The sequence below is a fragment of the Conger conger genome, chromosome 1 (genome assembly GCF_963514075.1).
Source record: "Conger conger chromosome 1, fConCon1.1, whole genome shotgun sequence".
NCBI classification, from domain to species: domain Eukaryota; kingdom Metazoa; phylum Chordata; class Actinopteri; order Anguilliformes; family Congridae; genus Conger; species Conger conger.
Window position 1 is genome coordinate 10203736 of NC_083760.1, and position 21549 is coordinate 10225284.

Here is a 21549-nt window from a genome sequence, read left to right on the forward strand (position 1 = left end):
CAATTTTGTTCCAAGTTCCATAAAGAACATTTTAGTATTTTGAAATTAATTTGAATTTTTTCTTCTTTTTTACAGAATTTAAGAAAGGTACCTTTTTTTTTTTTTACATTCACTTGATACATTTAAATTTATGCTAAACAAATAATTGTGTGGTTTAAGCTAGTTAAAAAAGAAGAAAAAAGGTTATGCCTACGCTGAGGGTAACAGAACAGAGTAGAGAAAATATTTTAGTTTAAAATCATTTTGATTGTGTATGAGAATAGCTCTATTTGAAAGCTCAATGGAACTTTAACAGAAAACTGAGATTATAGACTCAAAACACTTTTCAGGCAGTGTCAGCATCATTTACAATGCTGCGCCCACAAGAACGGAAAAACCAAGGGTTTGAAGGTTAAAATGTCCTCCACAAACACATAGCCAATGACCAAAGGGGAGCCTCTCCCCTAACCAAACCATGCACTTAAATTCAACTACAATACCACGCTCCAGTGGTAATCCTAGGTCGTGAAAATATTTGCCACCAATAAATATTGCAGAACTATTATTCATGTTTTTCCAGAGAGGGACAATGTCTCGATTCCAAATCAAGGGAACGAAAGTTCACTATCCAAGGGGTAGCATGTAGTATAGTGGCTAAGTTACCTGGTACAGGGTACATGACATGATTGGCTATTTGTGGTAATGGTAAGTCCTGGTGTAGCCGCGATAACATCCGCACTGATGTTGGGCCCTTGAGCAAAGCCCTTAAGCGCAGGCACCACACGGTAGCTGCCCACAGCTCCCAAGTAACTAGGATGGGTCAGATGCAGAGGACAAATTACCCCAAGGGGTTCAATGTTCAAAAAGAGATTGCCAATCCGTATTAAGGATACGAAGGTGCACCTCACCCCTCAGTTTTAGGGCTGTTTAACCCTTCTATTATGTAGCGGGGGAAATTGATCCATTTCAGTTAACAATCAGTGATGTGTTACAATTTTCACAAACTTTGCTCTGCCAAGCCATCAAGGTCATCTGGCCTAGATGACAGTGTTGTTTATTTCAGTTAGTCTGGCTTACTGAAATAAAAAAATGGCATAGGACTGACATCAGCAGAAACAGTGGGTGCGAAAGATGCACTGGGTTGTGAAATACAAACACATAAACCAAAAAAAAAACAAAGTCAATTCCAAATATTTTTTAAAGTCCTTTATCTATCTTAAACAGAAAACAAACATGGTCAGCACTCAAGGAAAAAGAAAACATTAAATATAAAAGTAACCATGAAATCCTCTCATCCCCAGCCCTCTTTATATAAAAAAAAAAAATTTCAACCAAACCACTGATTTTATACAAAGTTTTCCCTCCCGCCCCCCAGGACCCCACACCCCCGCCTCCCTCCCCCTCCCCCTCCCCCAAAACCCCACCCCCCACACGGGCTCTTCATTTCCCCGCCTGTTGAGCCTGGCGACGCAGGAGGACGTAGATCTTCTCCTTGATCCAGTCCTTGTTGTAGGGCTGGTATGTCTGCGTGTCCGCTCGATACCTGTGGGAAGGAGGACGGTCGCATCGTTCAGGTCAAGTCATACAGTGCTTTTCACAGAAGACCGTCGCAAAGACGCTTTCCAGAGCGGGCAATAAGCCCGACCGCTGCCCCCGCCAGTCAGGTGTAAAAGCACAATGGGTTTAACAGAAATGTGATGGGAAATCTGTCAATCAAATCCAACAGGCTGGGTCGGTAGCGGTTGAGGCATTACACTAGCAGGTAAAGTAGAAACTTAAAGGCATGTAGAGTACGCGGTTGTTTCGGGATGTTTTGAGGCTGGGGCGTTAACCAGGAGAGGATCACGTCTCGAGCAGCGGGGTTCATGTGGTCTGGTGGGCTGCTGCTGAGTTGGCTGGTTTTTTCGTTCTTACTCAGCACTTAACTGACCAACTGAAGCGGCTAACTCGGCCGACTTGGGTTTCTTGGGGTCCGAATCGGTCGCTGATATTGAGGCGAAAAACAAAAACCAACAACCCGTTCGATCCGCCAGAACCAGGAATGATGATCACAGGTCTAGCACAGCTCCCTGGGCCCAGCACAGCTTCCTGGGCCCGAATGCATTTATAGACGGTCTGCGATATCTGCCGCCCTCACAGATGTCATCCGTTACTCTAAACTGAGTGAGAGCACACAGGACCAGGCTTCAGGGCAGTGTGCTCCACAAGGCACACTTTCCTTTTCAAACTCTACCTTAGTCCTCCCTCCTGATTCCCCCCCTCCCTTTCTGATATCCCTATCCCCTCTTGTCTAACCCCACAAAAGAAAAAAAAATGTGATAAAATAAATTGCACTTATGATGACTATATTTTTAGAACAGCACTTCATGTGTATTTTCCTAGTTATGGATGTGATGCTTTGACTTGTGGAAGAAGTTATTTAAATGTATGCACTTGTAAGTCGCTTTGGATTAAAAGCGTCTGCCAAATGACTAAAATGTAAAATGTAAATGTAAAGCCCATCCATTTCAGGCTGTCAGGCCAACTGCTGCTCTTCAGGGTAGGAAACCAACTCCTTGACACAAGCCAAACGCTGGCTAAATTTACTTTGTGGCTAGTAAGATTCTCCCCTCTAGGCCCCACTTTGGCAGGTAACCAAACAGGTTGTATTAGATCATATGGCTGATAAGATGTTGAAAATTGCTCTTCATTTTTAGAATTCACAAGCCTTTCATGCCAGTTCTTATGTACGTAACAATCAATTCCCCCCCGACCGTACAATGGAAGTACCCATCATCTGAGTATGAGTACGGTATACTAAATCACAGGTGATTACAGGCGAGGCACACAAAAAACAAAAAATTCCAGAAATTATTTTTTGCGTACTTTACTAGTTAAGGATTTGACGCTTTTAACCTGTGGAAGAACCTATCCACTTGTAAATCGCTTTGGATTAAAGGCATCTGCCAAATGACTAAAATGTAAAATGTAAATGTAGAAAAACAAGCGCGTGACAAACTTACACCAGGCAGCTGAGGTCCGCCAAATCGTCAATGAAGTCAAACAGCTGGCTGATGTCATACGTGATTGATGGGCTGTTTGGATTCATCCTCTTCAGGTGCTCCTCATACATTTTACATACACCTGCAAGGGGCACACTGTAAGGCATCCAAAGTACAGAGCAAGGCACGGGACGGTTCAGGCCTGTTCTCACGTAACTCAGCATGACTGCATGTAGAACTAGTCGATGATTCAACATCTAACTTTGAGTAAGACATTTCAACCTTTCGGTCTACTTTGATCCATCTGTGGAAGGAGCTAAGATTTAAATAAATTCGGTTTCATGAAGTAAATTATTCACAGCTGATGTAGCGATTTGCTTCATCTTGAGTCTGAAAGTTGCACGATTGATATATTCGTTGAAGCATGACAATTAATTTCACAATCCATGATCGTTTTAGCGATCTGGACATAAAGATGCTCAGAGTACCGGTACCTTGTATGACCATTCAGCAGATGCCCCTTTTGGGGAAGCAGCGACATTCACTACACGTGATACATAAACAATGTGCAATATCAGCTGCCACTAACTTACAGGGCTAATCAATCACAAATTCATAGGACAATCGTGTGCAAACTATTCCAATGAAAGTTCTTACCTTCCATGCACTCGTTGACAGATTCATAATCAGCGTAGGTTCGTCCTTCGGGCCGCTTGGTGGGCTGGACCAGCAGAATTGTATGAGACTGAAAAACAGTTAACATTTGTTGTCAATCATCGAACACTATCCGAGAAGGCAATAAAATTGACTAACATTACGAAAGACGATTCGCGATGTGGGTTTTTTAAGCCCGGGTCGTCAATCTTCTATAAATACCGGCACCTATAAATATAAAGGACGTGTCATAGTCAAGCTAACATATTACAGGGCATTCCATGGACGACGTCAATAATAACCTCCCCAAAGGGTAACTTAACTAGACGAACTAGCGAACCATTTGATTATTGCGCCCAGATACATAACAACCAGTACGTTAATGCTAAACTATCAAAGATTTAACATATCAGACCATAAAAATAAATCCCTATGCCCTCTAAAATAAGGCTAAAAGGCTTTCTCAATCCGTTTGAAGGGTAAGTTGGCTAGCTAACTAGGTATTGCATGGTGAGCCGAAGCGAGTTTACGTCGCTAGTACAAGCTGGCGATCTTCCGATCGCTAGCAGTGGCGTTTGGTATACAACTAGACGGCAAAACTGATGCCATTTGAAAATAAAAAAAAATAAAAATAAAACTAATCACAACACTGACGCAATCTAGTGCATTATTCGATTCAATTAAACAGGACGCTAACGTTAGAAAATGGAACTAGTCGGCAAATAATGTGCAGCCTTAACCCACGTTAAAAGAAACCGCTTAGCTACCATCCCCCTCTGGGAAGACGAACAAATGGGTCAGCTAACTACTGGCAAGCAAGTGGCTAGCTAGGCTAATGCGAAGACGTCGAATGCATGTGGGCTAGCTAGGCTATCGTATTTTATATATCGGCCAATGAAAAAAATGTCAGAGTTATATTTAAACGATATTACAAGGAACATAAGTGCAGATTGATTATCCGTTATATTATCAAGCGAAACATCCAGCAAGCGTAGTCGCCGAGACAAGTACAGGCCTAGCTAACGTAGCCATCCAATTGGTTTGCCTGCTTACAATACGAAGCTACATAGCTAGCTATGTAACGTTAGCTACTCGAACACATTTCCTATCTTTTTCTGCATCTCAAGATGTTATATATAAAAAGAAAAACAGAATCAAACTGGATACCATGTTTGCGATAATTTCCACGGCAGTTGAACTGTATGTATTCTTTGCGCCCCTTCGCACAGAACCCCCTGTAGCAGAATGTCCGAGACTGTTCTTCTTCGTTGGTGGAAGAGGCTGAGAAGAAGAAGAAGACGGAAGAATAACCCCGGAAGTTGTATACGATTTTCTTCTTCATTTCAAATTGTAAGCCGATGATGTGATCTCGATGGGTACATTACTACCACCTACTGTACTGGATGGCGAAGTAGGAAACTCCATATTACTACGTTGCAATCTTCGGTAGGTACCGATTCCTCATTTATCCCATACTGGCAAATGGGAATAGGAAATTACTTATGGACTAAAACAGGACTAAAATGTAAAACAAAAGTATGATTTATTTCTCAAATTGTACTACTTAAACCTAAAGAAAAAGAATGTATCTAATAGCATAATAATGGCATATTGTTTAATAACTGTTTACAAGCCCAAATTAATTTAATCAGTAGAGTAAATGATTTTATGGAATTTACCTGATTGATTGTACACTGGCTTTAAAGTCATTGCAAATCAGGCTGTTGTGCAAAAGTAATTTAAATATGAGATTTCCAAACAAATAAACATAACAGTGAATCTTTTGCATTTTGTTAAATAAAGTATGTTAAAAAGTATCAAGCAATAGACCACTTTTCAGTTAAAAACTTGATCGATGCAGTCTGGGATTACTTGGATAGCCAGAAGTAAGTGAGACAGTCAAAGCCTGCAGAAGGAGCCATGCAAGCCCAAGCCATGACACTTCCTCACGGTGCTTCACAGATGAGCTTGTATGTTTTAGATCATGAGCAGATCCCTTCTTTTTCCACAATTTCCATCACTTTAGTAGAGGTTAATCTTGGTCTCATCAGTCCATAAAACTTTGTTCCAGAACTTCTGTGGCTCATCGCTGCACTTCTTTCCAAATTGTAATCTCGCCATTCGTTTCTTACTACTGACTGATTGTGTGCATCTTGTGGTATAGCCTCTATATTTCTACTCCTCAAGTCTTCTTTGAACGGTTGATTGAGATGCCTTCACCCCTGCCCTGTGGAGATTGTTTGTGATGTCACTGACTAAAGATTTGGGGTTTTTTTTCACAGCTTTCACCATATATCTGTCATTAACTGCTTTTGTTTTCCTTGGTCTACCTGTTTGATGTCTGTTGCTCAGTACGCCAGCGATTTCTTTATTTTTCAGGACATTGCAAGTTGTTGTACAAGCTATCCCAAAAGCTTAGAAAAGAATTTCCCCACATGTTCAAATACATTTGCTCACCTAAAAATTGGGTGGTCTGATACAAAAGGTGATATGTTCTAAGTTGTTTAACAAATCTAGAATATCAGAAAATAAAAGCTCAAATTCAGATCTGTCTTCTCATGTCCATATTTTGACTTCAAACTCAATTGTCTTCAGTGTATAGCAGAAACAAAGAAATCAACCTTGCTGTTCCAACACTTTTGTAGGGGACTGTATATTATAGTAGTTAGGAGGTAAATATGTCCAGATGCAGTTCATTAAGGCACAGCGGTAAAGCAATTACTTGTAAGTATAAATCCCAGCTTTTATTTTGAAAATTCCTTCCTTTGTGATTACCAGAAATAATTTCTTATGCTCGTTTTGTACGCCCACTGAGCTCTATGGTTTCATACTGTTGGGAGGAGGAAGCGCCACGACCGGATGTGAATTTATGGATCGCTTCAAGTTGTAGTGAGTCTAAACAAATAACGGGATGAAAGTGTTATAGCGGAGTTCTGAGTTTCTTTAAAAAAAACATTTTGGATATAGCTAACAAGCACAGCAACACATAACGGGGCTTGCGGTAACGTTATAACGGTAAGTATTTAACTGATTGGAAAATAGTACTGTGTCTGCCTAGCTAGCTGGCAACGGCTGGTAACGTTCGGTTAGCTGTACAAAAGGAGAATCTTTTCCTTTCTAGCTAAATGTCCATTGTGAGAACTTGGCTGGAAGACGACCTCGGTTTCTTATGATATTAGCTAGGTTAGATAGCTAAGTTAGCTAGCTAAGATAGTAAGTTAGTTGAGTACCCAGCTAGCTAGCTAACATCTAACGTTACGATTATATTGAAATGTCGCCAACTAACATGTGCTATAGCTAACGTTAGCTATTCTAATTCCTATTGAGTATTGGCTGTGAAATGTGTGGTCAGGAATTTAACCTCATGAAGTAATTTACCGGTGCAGTGGCTGATGTCACCGGGTCACTATCTAAGTGTTTTTTAACTCCTATGGGAAAGCAAGCTGATGAAACTACAATTGACGAGATTACATTACGTTACATTATAGTCATTTAGCAGACGCTGTGATTGGCACGTACAATAAAGTGCCAATCAGAACCAGGGACAAGTGCGTTGAAGACCCTAGAGAAAAGTAGTTCCTAGAGTGATCGCATAGATAAAACTTCAACCCTTGAAGAAATAAATCAACTTTCCAAGTAGCATACCGCGGTTACCTGAAGAGTTCTCAGTCGGCGCTTGAAAGTGGTCAAAGACTGTCACCAACGGCGATTGGCTGTTCTGACGTCCACAAGTAGGTCATTCCACCGTCGTCGGGCCAGATTGGTAAATGGTTGGCATGTATATAGCACCTTTAATTGCTGTACAATTGATGCTTCTCATTCACCCATTCATACATACACGCACTCACACACCAACGGCGATTGGCTGCCAAGCAAGGTTAGGTGTCTTGCTCAGGGACAATTCGACACACCCAGGACGGAATTGAACTGGCAACCCTCAGCAGTCATGACCGAGAAGTGCAGGTGTGACAAGGGGGAGGCGCCAGAGGTAGTGGAATGGAGATTTTTGGCCATAGGTTCTGATTAGCTTTTGGATGGCGCTGATCCCTTAACTGACTGGTATGGAAGCGCCAATGTTTTAAATTTGATGCTAGTCATAACAGGCAGCCAGTGGAGGTTGGAGAGCAGGGGGAGTGACGTGAGGGTGTCAGGGAGCATTGAATACCAGATGATCCGTGGCATTCTGGATCGGTTGTGGGGGTCTTGACGGCAGATGCCGGATCTTACACGAAGCTGACCCACATTTCAGTTGGTGAGCATGGAGTCGTGGTAGGTTGTTTGGCTGCCAAGTGTAGGATTTCTGGTTCAAGCCCCAGTGGGCAGGGATGCTGACCTGGCCTTGTTATTTTGCATTTCGATGATTTCACAATAGTAATTTTTCAAAATTTACCTGTGCGGTCAGTTTCATTAACCAAAAAACATGGGTGAGGCTCATTTCAGTTTTCTTATGTAGGCCTACTATTTACAGATTCTCCCCTGAATTCTACGATTCTGTTTTTTATGGTGATGAGGTCATGAGGTCATTTGATGCCAAATTACTTGAATTCAGGCTTTAAGCTGAAGGGAACTTTCGCAGCTTAAACAATTGTAAAGTTTGAAATTTAATGTAGGAGACTTGAGATGAGAAGTGTGGGTCAGTTTAGAACTATTCTACGCTTCAGGAAAATATACTTGGGTACAAAAAATAAAAAATAAAATATGCATTGAGAAATCATTGAAAATGGAAGCTTCCCTGTTCCCAATTGGGGCTGGAACCAATAATTATACATTTGTTAGTCAAACAACCATAGCATTACACCAGCCTTTCTAACTAAAATGTGGGCCAATTCAGTGACATGGCACAAAGGTTATAGAGTTAACCTTTGTGCCATATATTTCATACTACAATTGACCCTTACCTCGTGATCTTGCAAGCCTACGATATTTTATTATTTTATGTCAAAAATACAACTCTGCGTATTTCTTCCTTAGATTTGATGAGCTTGAAGTTTGTGTGAGAGGAAGAGGGTATTCAGCACTCATATGGCTGACTTAATGGAGATTTCTCAGAATAACGTGGTGAGTAGAAGCGCTTTCTCTGTCTGTGCGTGTGCGTGTGTGTCTGTGTCTGTGTGTGATGAAGTTCATTTTTATTTAGCAGACGCTTTTATGCAAAGCGATATACAAAAAAGCAATCCAAACTACAGAACCGGCCACATAAGGTACAACTCCGATAGGACTGTTCCCAACACAAGGTAGTAAATAAAAAAAGCTTTACTTTTACTGGTTTTATTTATCTTAAATGTGTGGTTTATGCATATCTAGGCACAGAGGGGTTTAGTGATTCAGTTTTTTATCCCCATTGATGGGAGAATCCCATGTTATGTTGAGATTGGAATTTTGACTTTGCATGCATCTCAGTGTGTGAAGAGGATCAATGTTATTATTATAACGATTTAAACAACGTACTCGGATCTTCATACCAACTGTCTTCGGACCGTTATTTTAAAGGCAGCATAAACATACGTAATATTATAAACCACGTTTATTCGCTGTGGTTTTAAGTTGTGGCTCAGAAGACGGGAGGCAGTTTTTTTTTTTTCCTGTCTAAAGCAGTGCGACAGTATGTACACAATGCAATATCCGGGTATTTCCTCACAAACTGGCCAGGGGCTCTGCCTTGCTCTGTTTGCTGGTTTTGAAATCATCGAGGTTGTCAAGTCGCACAGCGGTGTCGCTGGGAAGTGCACTCCGCTAGCGAGCGAGCCGCGCCCTGTCTGAGCCGCGCCAGCTGAAGTTAGCTGCAGGTGTGACGTACGGAGGACAGGTATGCGGAGATGCTTATTGTAGCGCCGTGTGCAGAGGGAGCTCTCCTGTCTGGGCACGCACACGTCTCGGCACGTCTGTAAACGGTAAATGGGCCATTTAAAATGATAAAGCGCCTTTATGCAGAACACTGTGCAATTCATGCTTCTCATTCACCCATTCACACACACACACACACACACACACACACACACGCACATGCACATGCACACGCACGCACACCAACGGCGATTGGCTGCCATGCAAGGCGCCGACCAGCTCGTCAGGAGCGATCGGGTGTCTTGCTCAGGGACACTTTGACACACTCGGGGTGGGATCGCCAGACGGTTCCTCTTCCCTCCTGAGTCAATGTCACCCCCATTGGGTCTCATGGGATTGGACTCCCAATGTCAGTGCCAAGGTCAAGGCCTGGGACACACTCAACGCGAGGAACACAAACACCACCACAAAGCAGATTCAGGACATGTGCAAGCTCTTTGCTTACAGACCATAGACACATTTACTGGCTTTGTTTAGCCTTGTCAGAGGTTGTATGCTGCTAATCCGTGCGTTCCTCCTTGCGCACGTTCCCTGTGTAGAGTTATTGCCAGGCTAAAGAGTTATTGCTGTCTGTGACAGAATTTCACAAGCCTCCAGAATCCTCACTGAGCTGTGTTTCTATCATTTGTGTTACTTTTCTGAAATTTGACAACTATGAGACGGTTGGGTGTGGACTTGGCACAGCACATAGGCGTTTGGGGAGGATTATGTCTGAAATACAGTAAATTCCCACACACTGTATTTCTTGAATGTTTCACTTGCTTGTCTCACTGGAAAGCTGCCAGTTCCAAAAAGACCAAAAAAAACCCCAACGGCTCTTTTCAGTGCATCAACAAGCGCGGTGTGCCAGAGTTTCTTTCTTTTCTACCATTTCAACTTCCATGCAGTGAAATTGTGGGTAAACAATGCTACTAGTTAGCTGATCTTTTATGCGTGTATGTGTGTGCTTGCACATGTATGCGCGTATGTCTGTGTGTGTCTGTGTGTGTCTGTGTGTGTCTGTTTGTGTCTGTATGTGTGTGTTTGTGTCTGTATCTGCGTGTGATTCTGTGGCCTCTCCCGTCTCCCAGCAACCGAGTGAGGGGACGGAGCCCAGCCGGCGTCCCGGCGGGCGGGGGAGGGGCGAGCCGGAGCAGAACGGGCAGCCCCCCTCGGCGCGCCCCGCCCCCGCCCCAGGCCCCGCCCCCGCCCAGGTCGTCGACAGCGAGGAGGACGAGGATGAGGAGCTGACGCTGAAGTACGGCGCCAAGCACGTCATCATGCTCTTCGTCCCCGTCACCCTCTGCATGGTGGTCGTCGTGGCGACCATCAAGTCGGTCAGCTTCTACACGCAGAACGACGGCCAGCTGTGAGTGAAAGTGGTTGGGTTGGGTTGGGTTGGGGTGGGTTGGAGGAGAGAGGGTTAGATGGAAGTACATGCATGTGTTTAGAAGGGGGTGCGATTAACGGTTGAACTTCTGCGTGACAACTGACTTCCCCAAATCCCCTCTAGGTGGGAGTAAGCAAACATTGTACTCTATTCAACGTCAGACACACTACTTTGAGCAGGTGCACATGTCCAGTCCTGAAGAGCTGGCCTGCATGCTGGTTTTTGTTCCCGCCAGTTACCTTAGTTTTAGTTTTCTGGCCGCTCTATAAACTACGCTCATTCGCTCCTTTACTTCAGCCCTGTAAAATCTTTAGGATACACTTGCAATCTTCAGCTGTAGTTGTAGTCCATACACACACGTCAGATCAAGTGATCGAGTTTGGATTTGAGGGCCAGATTTGAGGATCCCTGACGTGTAGGGGTCGAGGGGATGAAAGTGTTGTGAAATGGCGGTGATGATGTCACACAGGATCTACACGCCCTTCCCGGAGAACACGGAGACGGTGGGGCAGCGGGCGCTCAACTCCATCCTGAACGCCGCCATCATGATCTCCGTCATCGTGGTCATGACCCTGGTGCTGGTGCTGCTCTACAAGTACCGCTGCTACAAGGTGAGTGCTGCTAATGCTACTGCTACTGCTAATGCTGCGGCTACTGCTAATGCTACTGCTAATGCTGCAGCTAATGCTACGGCTAATGCTACTGCTACTGCTGCGGCTAATGCTAATGCTGCGGCTAATGCTACTGCTAATGCTGCTGCTAATGCTGCGGCTAATGCTACTGCTACTGCTGCGGCTAATGCTACTGCTAATGCTGCGCCTAATGCTACTGCTACTGCTACTGCTGCGGCTAATGCTGCTGCTAATGCTGCGGCTAATGCTACTGCTACTGTCCCATTTACTGTGCAGCGCCACCTGTTGGGGGGAGGCCTTTCCATGGGTGGGAAACAACAGTTGTATCATAAAAAATAAAAATTCTCTACTAAAGTTGATATTTATGATTAAACTGCCAGAGACAGTGGCACCACATCAGTGCTTCATAGCTTATGTGTGATGCAACGCGGGTCTTTTCTGCACGGTATCAAAGGTTAAGATTGCAGGTTGTGTGCATCTTTTGTAACATCGTGAAGTCTATATTAATTTCCTGTTTCCTGTTCAGGTAATCCAAGGCTGGCTCTTCATCTCCTCCCTGCTGATGCTGTTCTTCTTCTCCTTCATCTACCTGGGGTGAGTGTCCTGTCTCTTTTGTCCTGTTCTACTGTTCTTCTGCCCTGTTCTACCGTTCTCCTGCCCTTCTCTCTTTCCTTTTTTCAGTAAAAAATTAAAAATGTAGATTAGGCTTTGTTCTGGACAAAATGTACTTTTTGTATGGAAAATCTCCATTGAATATTTGATTTAGTCCAGGACTAGGCTTAATCTGCGTCTGTGAAACTGGCCCTATAATGAACCTCCCCTGGGATGAATTGTATAATATTCTCAGAAAATCTGCACTTCTGCACTTACTGAATTATGTCTCGATCCTGTATTATAAAAATCTCCACATGTACCCATATAGACCGGCATCAGCTAAAGTTATATATAATTATACAGTATCATGTAGTTCTTACCCGTATAAGGAGATTGGAGTGTGACGCCGTGTTTCTTTTGGGCAGGGAGGTGTTTAAGACCTACAACGTTGCCATGGACTACATCACGGTGGCGGTGATCATCTGGAACTTCGGGGTGGTGGGGATGATCTGTATCCACTGGAAGGGGCCTCTTCGTCTCCAGCAGGCCTACCTCATCATGATCAGCGCCCTCATGGCCCTCGTCTTCATCAAGTACCTGCCCCAGTGGACGTCCTGGCTCATCCTAGGCGTCATCTCCGTCTACGGTGAGGGCCACAGGACCGGGGGGTAGCCTGGTGGTAGGGTGCGACTGGGGAGTTACTGATTCAAGCCCCTCATTGGGGCGGCCTGGTTAAGGTACATGACTGGGCCATTGGGGAGGCCTGTAGCGTAGTGGTTAAGGTAAATGACTGGGACCCGCAAGGTCGGTGGTTCGATCCCCGGTGTAGCCGCAATAAGATCCGCACAGCCGTCAGGCCCTTGGGCAAGGCCCTTAACCCTGCTTTGCTCCAGGGGAGGATTGTCTCCTGCTTCGTCTAAATCAACTGTAAGTCGCTTTGGATGAAAGCGTCTGCCAAGTGCCATTAATGTAATGTAATGCTGACTTCTGGAGAGGTGAAGAGGTGAAGTTGGGTCCCTAAATGAAAGATCTTGCGTTACATTGCATTGATTTGGCAGATGCTTTTATCCAGATTTAGGTATGAAAAGTACATACTGAAGGTAATTGAGCGACTACTGAACACGGTCAGTTACAGTGCAATTCACATAAAGTCAGCCATGTCGTCCATAGCCATGTCCGTCAAGTAGTTCACAAGGTAAATATACCGGAGAAGCAATTGCAAAATATGTGTTAGATTGAGAGAAAAGCATCCATAAAATAACCATATCAAGATCTTTTTACCTCACTCCTGTCCCAATACGGCAGGGTAGGAAATGTTTCTGTCTAGTGACCACAGTGCCTGGGGCAGCCAATTTCACTGTTTTACCAGACAGCTAGATATTTACAATTGGCCAAAGACAGCCAAATGATGGGTGGTTACCTGCCAAAATGCCTGATGACATTTACCTGCATTTGGTTGGTGGCTGGTGTTAATTTCACACCCTGGATACGGTCTTCATCAGACTGTTTGTTGATGCAGTCTTGGTTTGCGGAGGGGTAGATTCTTCACTTGGCAATGATGAAGGGCAGATTTGGCTGATTTGTGTGATTGACAGCTCTCACTATGAAGTGAAGACCCTGAGCATAACTCCTGCTGTGAGTCACATATAAGTCACAGTTTGAGCTCAGTCATGGGGGGAAAAATCTTAAAAGAAGGCAGGAAATTAGGAACTGGGACACAAGAAGGAGAAGAAGAAAAGAGTCTTCACAGAGCCACCAAATTGAAGAAAGAAAATAAAGAAAATTAGTTGCAGATGAACTGGAGAGGAATGCTGTGCAATTGTACAAACATTTCCATTCCTGGTATGCTACACACTACTACAGGTTTCAGTATAACTTGTACATGTTGTAGCACAGTGCAAAACCCTGATTTCACTTATTCTTTGAGAAGGGTATAAAATATTAGGTGGTAGTAATCATATTCTTGGGCAGTTCAGTTGTTGGCCGCTTGGATATTTTTCATGTTTATGTTACTTTATGAGATATGGGGTGTTTATTTAGCAAGTGCTGACACAAGTTTATCTGAAGTCTTTGTGTGAGTGTTAGTTGGCTGAGTGAGGTTGTTCTGGACCCAGCTGGAGAGGATGGCATGTGGTGCCTTCATTACACGCCTCCTAACTGTGTCAAACATGACATGAATGCTGTGAAGTCCTCGTGTTTGAAGGCCATTTTGATTCTGACCGTGACCCTGCTGGGCGATAAAGGAATTCCTCGTCCTCCCGGTGGGCTTGTCTAACTCCGCTGTGACGTTGTCCCCCTGCCTGCTATTCCCCTCCAGACCTGCTGGCGGTGCTCTGTCCCAAGGGCCCACTCCGTATTCTAGTGGAGACGGCGCAGGAGAGGAACGAGCCCATCTTCCCCGCTCTCATCTACTCCTGTGAGTCTCCTCTCTCAGTCTTTCACACACGTGGACACACGCACGCACGCACGCACGCACGCACGCACACACAAACACGTCCTATAGCCTGCAGGTTATTCCTGAGTTTCATCTGGTCTGCTGGGCAGTGGAAGGGTTGTCATACCATACTGGCCCTGTAGGGGTCCTGTATCTAACTGAGCTTTTAGACATGGGTCGGCTCGCAGGACTAAAGAGTCCCTTAAATGGGCAGAAATACTTTGAGCTGTCAGGTGCGATCTCTCCCTCCCTATCTCTCTCTTCCTCTCTATCTCCCGCTCTCTCTGTCTCCCTCTCTCTGCCTTTGCTCCAGAGTATTAAGAGCCTGTAGTTAAGTGTTCTGTCTGTATGAAGGCATATTTTTAGTAGGCCTATTAATCAAAGGTATCAAGGGTCTCTCTCTCTCTCTCTCTCTCTCTCTCTCTCTCACACTCTCACACACACACACATTATTTATCTAATTCTCTTGTGTTCTCTCTCTCCCTCCCTCCTCCTCCTCTCTCTCACTCACTTTTTCTCCTGTCCTTTCAGCGACCATGGTGTGGCTCGTTGGCATGGCAGACAGTGGAGACAGCAGGAAAAACCCGGCAGACACTGAGAACCAGGGTGAGTGTGAGGGGATGGGAGGGGATGGGCGGCCTCTTCCCAGACTGGTTGTGGAGGGGGGAGACGATGTATAAACCTTCAGTCTACCTTCATCAGTTACTGCAGATTATTTCACTGCATGGTGTAATATCCCACATCAGGGCTGCCCAACCCTGTTCCTGGAGATCTACTGTGCCTGTGTCTGTTTTAATTTCAACCCTAGTTTGGCACACCTCACTCGGCCAGATCTCTAGCTGTTAGAATGAGGCGTGCTTTGTTTTGATTGGAGTGGAAAATTACTGGACCGTAGATCTCCGGGAACAGGGTTGGGCAGCCCTGTCGTAAAAAACGGTCAAGGTGCGTCAGAGCCTTTTATTGTCCGGGTCAGCGCTCTTATTTTGGTTGTACGGCTCTTCCCAGCCCCTGGCCCCGCCCCCGCCCCTGCTGCAGCTCCGGCCCCTGCCTCCGCTCCTGCCCCGGCCCCGGCCCCGGCCCCTGCCCCGGCCCCAGCCCCGGCCCCCCAGGGGGAGGACGACGGGGGCTTCACCACAGACTGGGTGGGGCACCAGCAGCAGCAGCTGGGCCCCCTGCAGTCCACCGATGAAACGAGGCGCGTCGTCCAGCAGATGCCCTCCGCCCGGCCACCCCCTGAGGACGATGAGGAGAGTGAGTGCTGGGCTGAGCCGGGCCCTACCGGGCCATACCGGGCCATACCGGGCCATACCGGGCCATACCGGGCCATACCGGGCCATACCGGGCCATACCGGGCCAAGCCTGGGGCAAACGCCCTCTGCCATTCACTTTGTATCCCTTTTAAAGCAGAATTCCACCGTCAAATGAACTAGTTCTTGTAGAAAAGAAGCCGTCCTCCTGATTAGAATGAGCTGCCAGCCAGCTCTCTGCACTCATTACATTTCATTACATTACATTACAGGCATTTAGCAGATGCTGTTATCCAGAGTGATGCTCTTATCGAAGTGCAGATCAAACACAGGTACAAGTGTGAAGAGGACCTGAGAGGACGGTATGGTTCTGAGTCCTAGCGTGACCATACAGATACAATCGGAACCCTTGAAGAATGCATCAACTTACAAACTAGCCTACCACAGTTGGCAGCTAGAATACCCCGAGTGCAACAATACAATAGCTAATACAAAACAACAATCTATATATAACTATATGAGTGCCATTATAGTCTATGGCATATATATTTTTGTTCTTCAAGGATCAAATTTACCGAATGTACCCTGAAAGTACAGTAAATGTTCTCTTTGGGTACAAGTACTTTCCAAGCAAAAAAAAGCTACAAATGAATTATATATTGCTGGCTAGGCTTTTAAGTGACAAGCTTATTTGTATTTAGTACTTTTTTAGGCTCTACCTTTATTTCTGAGTGTAACTGTTGAGTGCAGGGACCCAGCCTCCACTGTGCCTGCTCCAGGTACCTGCTTTACTAAACACTACAGTGGCTGGATAGGCTTCCACGTGCTTCCAAGAAATTTGTTTGTACATCCTGTTGTCTGACCACTTTGGACAGTGTTTCTATTTTTACAAATGAGCTGAATGTTGTTTTTCGGTGGAATTCCCCTCTAATTTCATTGCGTGATATTAGATATAGCGGCCTTTTAGCTGACACGTCCAGAGTGACTTATTTTTATTATTTTATTAAATTGTTTTATTAAGGCAATTCAGGTGAAGTGACTCGGGTGCCTGGGAATCTAATGTGGGAATAACCTTTGAACCGCAAGCCCCGTTCTCTAACCGTTATTCTACTCTGCAACCCATTTCCTGTTAGCTTGCCTCAGGATAGGTGTGTGTGTGTGTGTGTGTGTATGTATGTGTTTATGTGTTTATGTGCGTGTGCGTGTATGTATGTGCTTGAGCGTGTGTGTGTTTGTGTGCATGTGTTTATGTGTGTGTGTGTGTGTGTGTGTGTGTGTGTGTGTGTGCGCGTGTGTATGCGGCTGTTAATGCTAATGCTAATTATGCATGTGGAACGCGTCGGCCTGAGGGCAGAAGTCCCTGCTCGGGGTTGATCTCGGGGTGAAGCGTGATCAAGGCCGGTTCATTGGGTTGGTTCCTGGCTTGCTTGGAACACCGAGGCCTATTCAGCAACTTTCCGCCCGGAGGCCGTCGCACGATTGTGTGTAGGAGGTGTGAGAGCTGGTAAAACCCTTCAACAACATGACAGGTCTAACGGGGGCCCTGTACCTAAATGCCCTTTTGCGTCTGTCAATCAGATGGGATTTTGGAAAAGGAACAACATAATTGGCTGGGATTGGGAACGGGGGCGGTGGCCGACTCGGCAGAGGCTCCGCCCTCTTTGCGTAAATTCCCTCGGTTTGATTGATTGCGACATTTCGTCTGTTAATGAACAACCCCTCCCCCCCCCCCCCCCTCCCGTCGTCGGGTTCCTCAGAGGGCTTCCAGGGACTGTTGCGTGTGCCAGTAACGGAGTAAAGGAACAGGGCCTCAGGCAATAATAAAAAATAAAAAAACGTGATGAGCAGCCATTTGTGAAAAGTACTAGGATTCTCTCTGTGCGCCTCTCCTACTACATCCCTTAAGTATGGGATGGGCACTGAAATTTGTCAGGTAATTAATGGGGGAGCGAAAGAGAGCGGGAGGGAGGGGGAGGGGTGGAGGAGGGAGAAAAAAAGCAATGCGAAGAGAGAGGAAGAAAAGAACAGTGAGTGACGGTGAAGCACTGGAGGAAGCAAGATCTGTTTGTTATGATGACAGGTTTGGCATTTGTGCCCCACGTTCAGCGATGCTCGTTAGCTTGTGCCCGCTGTTGCGTGGCGGTTTCGGTTCCTGTCCATCGACAGTGGCTGTGTCTCAAATGACGTACTTGTGCACTTGTGTTCTTATAAGCTTAACCTACAAGTGCACGAGCAAAAGTTAACGACTTAAAACGCAAGAAGACAAACTTTGTTATTTTGAGACGCACTTGTATTGTAACAACGTGACTCTTCTAACCTTAAGCCTAAAACAAGAAACCGTTCGACTAGCAGCAGCAACTGACATCCGAACGTACATTTAGCTAGCTAGCTATGCTACAGCAGGAAAACGTATTTGCAATGCCTACTGGGAACAGAAAGTATTTTCGGTTTCGCGAGTACTTGCCAGTTTTATACTCGAGTTTGGGCCGCACTTCATCACATGCCCGTTACATTTTTTTTGATACACAGGCCTGTAGCGTATTGGTTAAGGTGCATGACTGGGACCTGCAAGGTTGGTGGTTCGATCCCCGGTGTAGCCGCAATCAGATCCACACAGCCCTTGAGCCAGGCCCTTAACCCGGCATTGCTCCAGGGGGGGATTGTCTCCTGCTCAGTCTAATCAACTGTAAGTCGCTTTGGATAAAAGCGTCAGCCTAATGCCATTAATGTAATATAAATAAAATGTGACTTTTGCAGAGTAAGAGACTGACATTATCAAGCAAAAAAGCAATTGATTTTGAACTGAAGAGAAAGCCAAACCGTGAAACAAATTCACTATAGCGACCATCCAGTTCTATCGACTTCTACAGCTGAACCGCTCCAGGTCTGATATTAGGCCCACTGAGTATGGACTGTGGGTGGAGGAAAGCCCTTCTTTTGAGGTGATCTCTTATGCATGCAGCTATGCCTGACTGGCTCCCCAGGCGTGGCCGGTGCGATGGCCGCGTTACTGAGCGCGCTCTGTTGTGCGCTGTGTTACTGAGCGCGCTCTGTTGTGCGCGTGTTACTGAGCGCGCTCTGTTGTGCGCTGTGTTACTGAGCGCGCTCCGTTGTGCGTGTCTTTCCCAGGGGGCGTGAAGCTGGGCCTGGGGGACTTCATCTTCTACAGCATGCTGGTGGGCAAGGCCTCGGCCACCGCCAGCGGGGACTGGAACACCACGCTGGCCTGCTTCGTGGCCATCCTCATCGTGAGTGTGACGCCTTGCTCCCCCCTCTGCTGTCCATCACCCCCCCCCCCCCCCTTACACACACTGCAGGAACCCGCAGTCAACCTCAACAAGTGTTTTAGCCTTCTGTTGAGACGTACTCTTATTTATTTTAAGTTTATTTATTATTATTTATTTTTAAGTAAGACAAAAATATTGGCAATGAGGTCTTATTACAAGACTTACAAACAGTACAAGACACGCACTGTTCCATGCGTTACTGAGCTTATCTGGTGTATTGGAACCCATGAAATGCTAAAGTGCTAAACTCACCTTGTGGTCCTCTTGGTTGGCTCAGTTGCAGCAGGCAAGGTCAATCGAGCACGGAAAATTATTTGAATCCAAAACAATTTGGATTCGACCCAGGCCTGATCAGAATTAACTGTATTATCCTTCTTCCTCTGTCCTCCCCCTCCCCATACCTTCTCTCTCTTTCTCTCTCTCCCTCCCTCCCTCCTCCAGGGCCTGTGTCTCACCCTCCTCCTCTTGGCCATCTTTAAGAAGGCCCTCCCGGCTCTGCCCATCTCCATCACGTTCGGCCTGGTTTTCTACTTCGCCACGGACAACCTGGTTCGGCCCTTCATGGACCAGCTCGCCCTGCACCAGTTCTACATTTAGCAGGGTCCAACCCCCCCCCCACCCCCCTTACCCCGCCTCGCCCCTCGCCCCTACTCCACCTACGCACTCCAGCTGGTTCCACCAATGGGAGCTCCTGCTTTTAGGCCCGAGGACTCTCACCCTTCACCGCTGGGGTAAACTGGGGCAGGAGGGGCAACCATACCCCCCCTCCTCACCACTTTCTGGACTGGACTGGACTAAAGCTTTTTTTTGTTGTATAATTATAATTTTGTGTGAGCGTGATTGTGTGTGTGTGTGTCTGTGTGTGAGAATCTGTGTGAGTGTGTGCGAGTATGTGGAACAGACTTTATTTTTGCTCACCAAGTAACTTTTGTCCAGTTTTGAGTCTTAACCATAATTCCTGATTATTTTTGTTATTGGTTTTGTTATTGTTTTTCTTCTCCTTTTTAAAGTTCGGTGTGCATCCTCTCAGAGAGATTCTGTGATCTTTCTCTGCCTCCATCTTGACGGGGGCTTGGTAGTGTGAGTGCTGAACTGAGAGGTGTGTGTGTGTGTGTATGTGCGCACGTGTGTGCGTGTTCACTGATCACGAAGTAGCTAAAGGGATGTCATGAAACAAGCGAGATGAAATGCTTTAATTGTCTTGCAGGAACACTAAAATGTCACACATTTTTATTTTCTGGGAAACAAGAGAACACCATCATAGGTTTGTGGACTGTGGGCCATGGTTGTCCATGAGGCAGAAATGGCTTCCTGTAGGGCTTGGAAATTTCTTTGAGTGCCCCCAGTGCTGAGCGGCATTAGGGTTATGTTAAGCCTGGAATTAAGATTATTTGAACCACAGGGTAAAGGAGCTACAGCACAAAATATGTGAACCGCAGGGCTGGCTTTGTGATGATTGGGCCGGACGTTTTGGAGAACGTCTTGAGTGGCGTGTCTATGAATAGTGTCCTTGTTGTGCCCACCGTCTGAGACCTCTCGAGTTTGTCCCGGTTTTCCGAAGGACTTAGGACTTCCTTGTTGCCTCAAAGCTATGTCTGAGTGGTTCCGTGCAGGGTCCGTACTTGAGGTTTAGATTTGGCCTGATTACGGCTCCTGCAGTGCTTATGCGGAGCACAAGGAGGCTTTGACGTTGAGCGTCCGGGGCTGGGAGGGCAGATTATGTGGCATCCTGTATGAGTTCTCTTCAGACCGAACTGCCTGCAGCAATGAACTGCAGACACACGCCGAGATTGGCGAAGGGGGTGGGTGGGCGAGCGGGCGGGCGGGTGGGTTTTTTGGGTTTTATGGGTTTTCATGTTTAGTGGAAGACTGAAGTTTGTGCCTGGCTGTAGTTCTGTTGTCCCTGCTGCCCCCCCCCCCCCATATCTTCTTTTTTTCACTTCCAATTTTTGAGATGTACATTCCCAGACCCCATCCCCCATCCCCCAACAGCAAAAAAAAAATAAAGAAAACGGCGGGTCTCAGTGACTTTCTTGTTTTTGTAAGTTGTTGAAAGATTGCTGAAATAAAGGAGATGCATTAATGGTACCCTCTCTGCACTGTTTAAACAACTTCCATGTTTGTGTGTGATTTCTGCCCTTCACTTCCTGTGTGTGTGTGTGTGTGTGTGTGTGTGTGTGTGTGTGTGTGTGTGTGTGTGTGTGTGTGTGTGTGTGTGTGTGTGTGTGTGTGTGTGTGTGTGTGTGTGTGTGTGTGTGTGTCCTAGAGCAGGGGTCTCATTCGAAAAGGGCTGGCGGGGGTGCAGGTCTTTGTTTTAAGCCCAGCATTAAGATGACTGATTCTAATTATAAAGGTCTTGATTGAAGACCATGATTTAGGTCATTAGTTAATGTAATCAGGTTTGGACTTCAAGTATAAAACTGACTTAGTGTTGGACTGAACCCGCACCCACACCGGCCCCGTTTGAACAAGATTGGACGCACCTACACTTGAGTCTTCAGTTGCTTACATGTGTGTATGTTTGTGCA

At 45.8% G+C, this 21549-nt stretch overlaps 2 protein-coding genes across 2 annotated transcripts; one reads left to right on the plus strand and one right to left on the minus strand.

Annotated features, from left to right (window-relative positions):
* Positions 1–1390: 1390 nt before the first annotated feature.
* Positions 1391–4938, minus strand: erh (ERH mRNA splicing and mitosis factor). The gene is made up of 4 exons (XM_061256411.1): positions 4782–4938; positions 3618–3705; positions 2982–3102; positions 1391–1522 (listed from the first exon to the last, which is right to left on the minus strand). Exons 1-4 carry the CDS (start codon positions 4782–4784, stop codon positions 1420–1422), a joined length of 315 nt encoding a protein of 104 aa, XP_061112395.1. The 5' UTR covers positions 4785–4938; the 3' UTR covers positions 1391–1419.
* A 1501-nt stretch (positions 4939–6439) lies between these two features.
* psen1 (presenilin 1) lies at positions 6440–20819 on the plus strand. Its single transcript, XM_061263803.1, has 11 exons — positions 6440–6629; positions 8586–8672; positions 10529–10806; positions 11297–11438; positions 11986–12053; positions 12479–12699; positions 14371–14469; positions 15019–15093; positions 15493–15738; positions 18864–18982; positions 19463–20819. Exons 2-11 carry the CDS (start codon positions 8637–8639, stop codon positions 19616–19618), a joined length of 1440 nt encoding a protein of 479 aa, XP_061119787.1. The 5' UTR covers positions 6440–6629; positions 8586–8636; the 3' UTR covers positions 19619–20819.
* Positions 20820–21549: the final 730 nt, after the last annotated feature.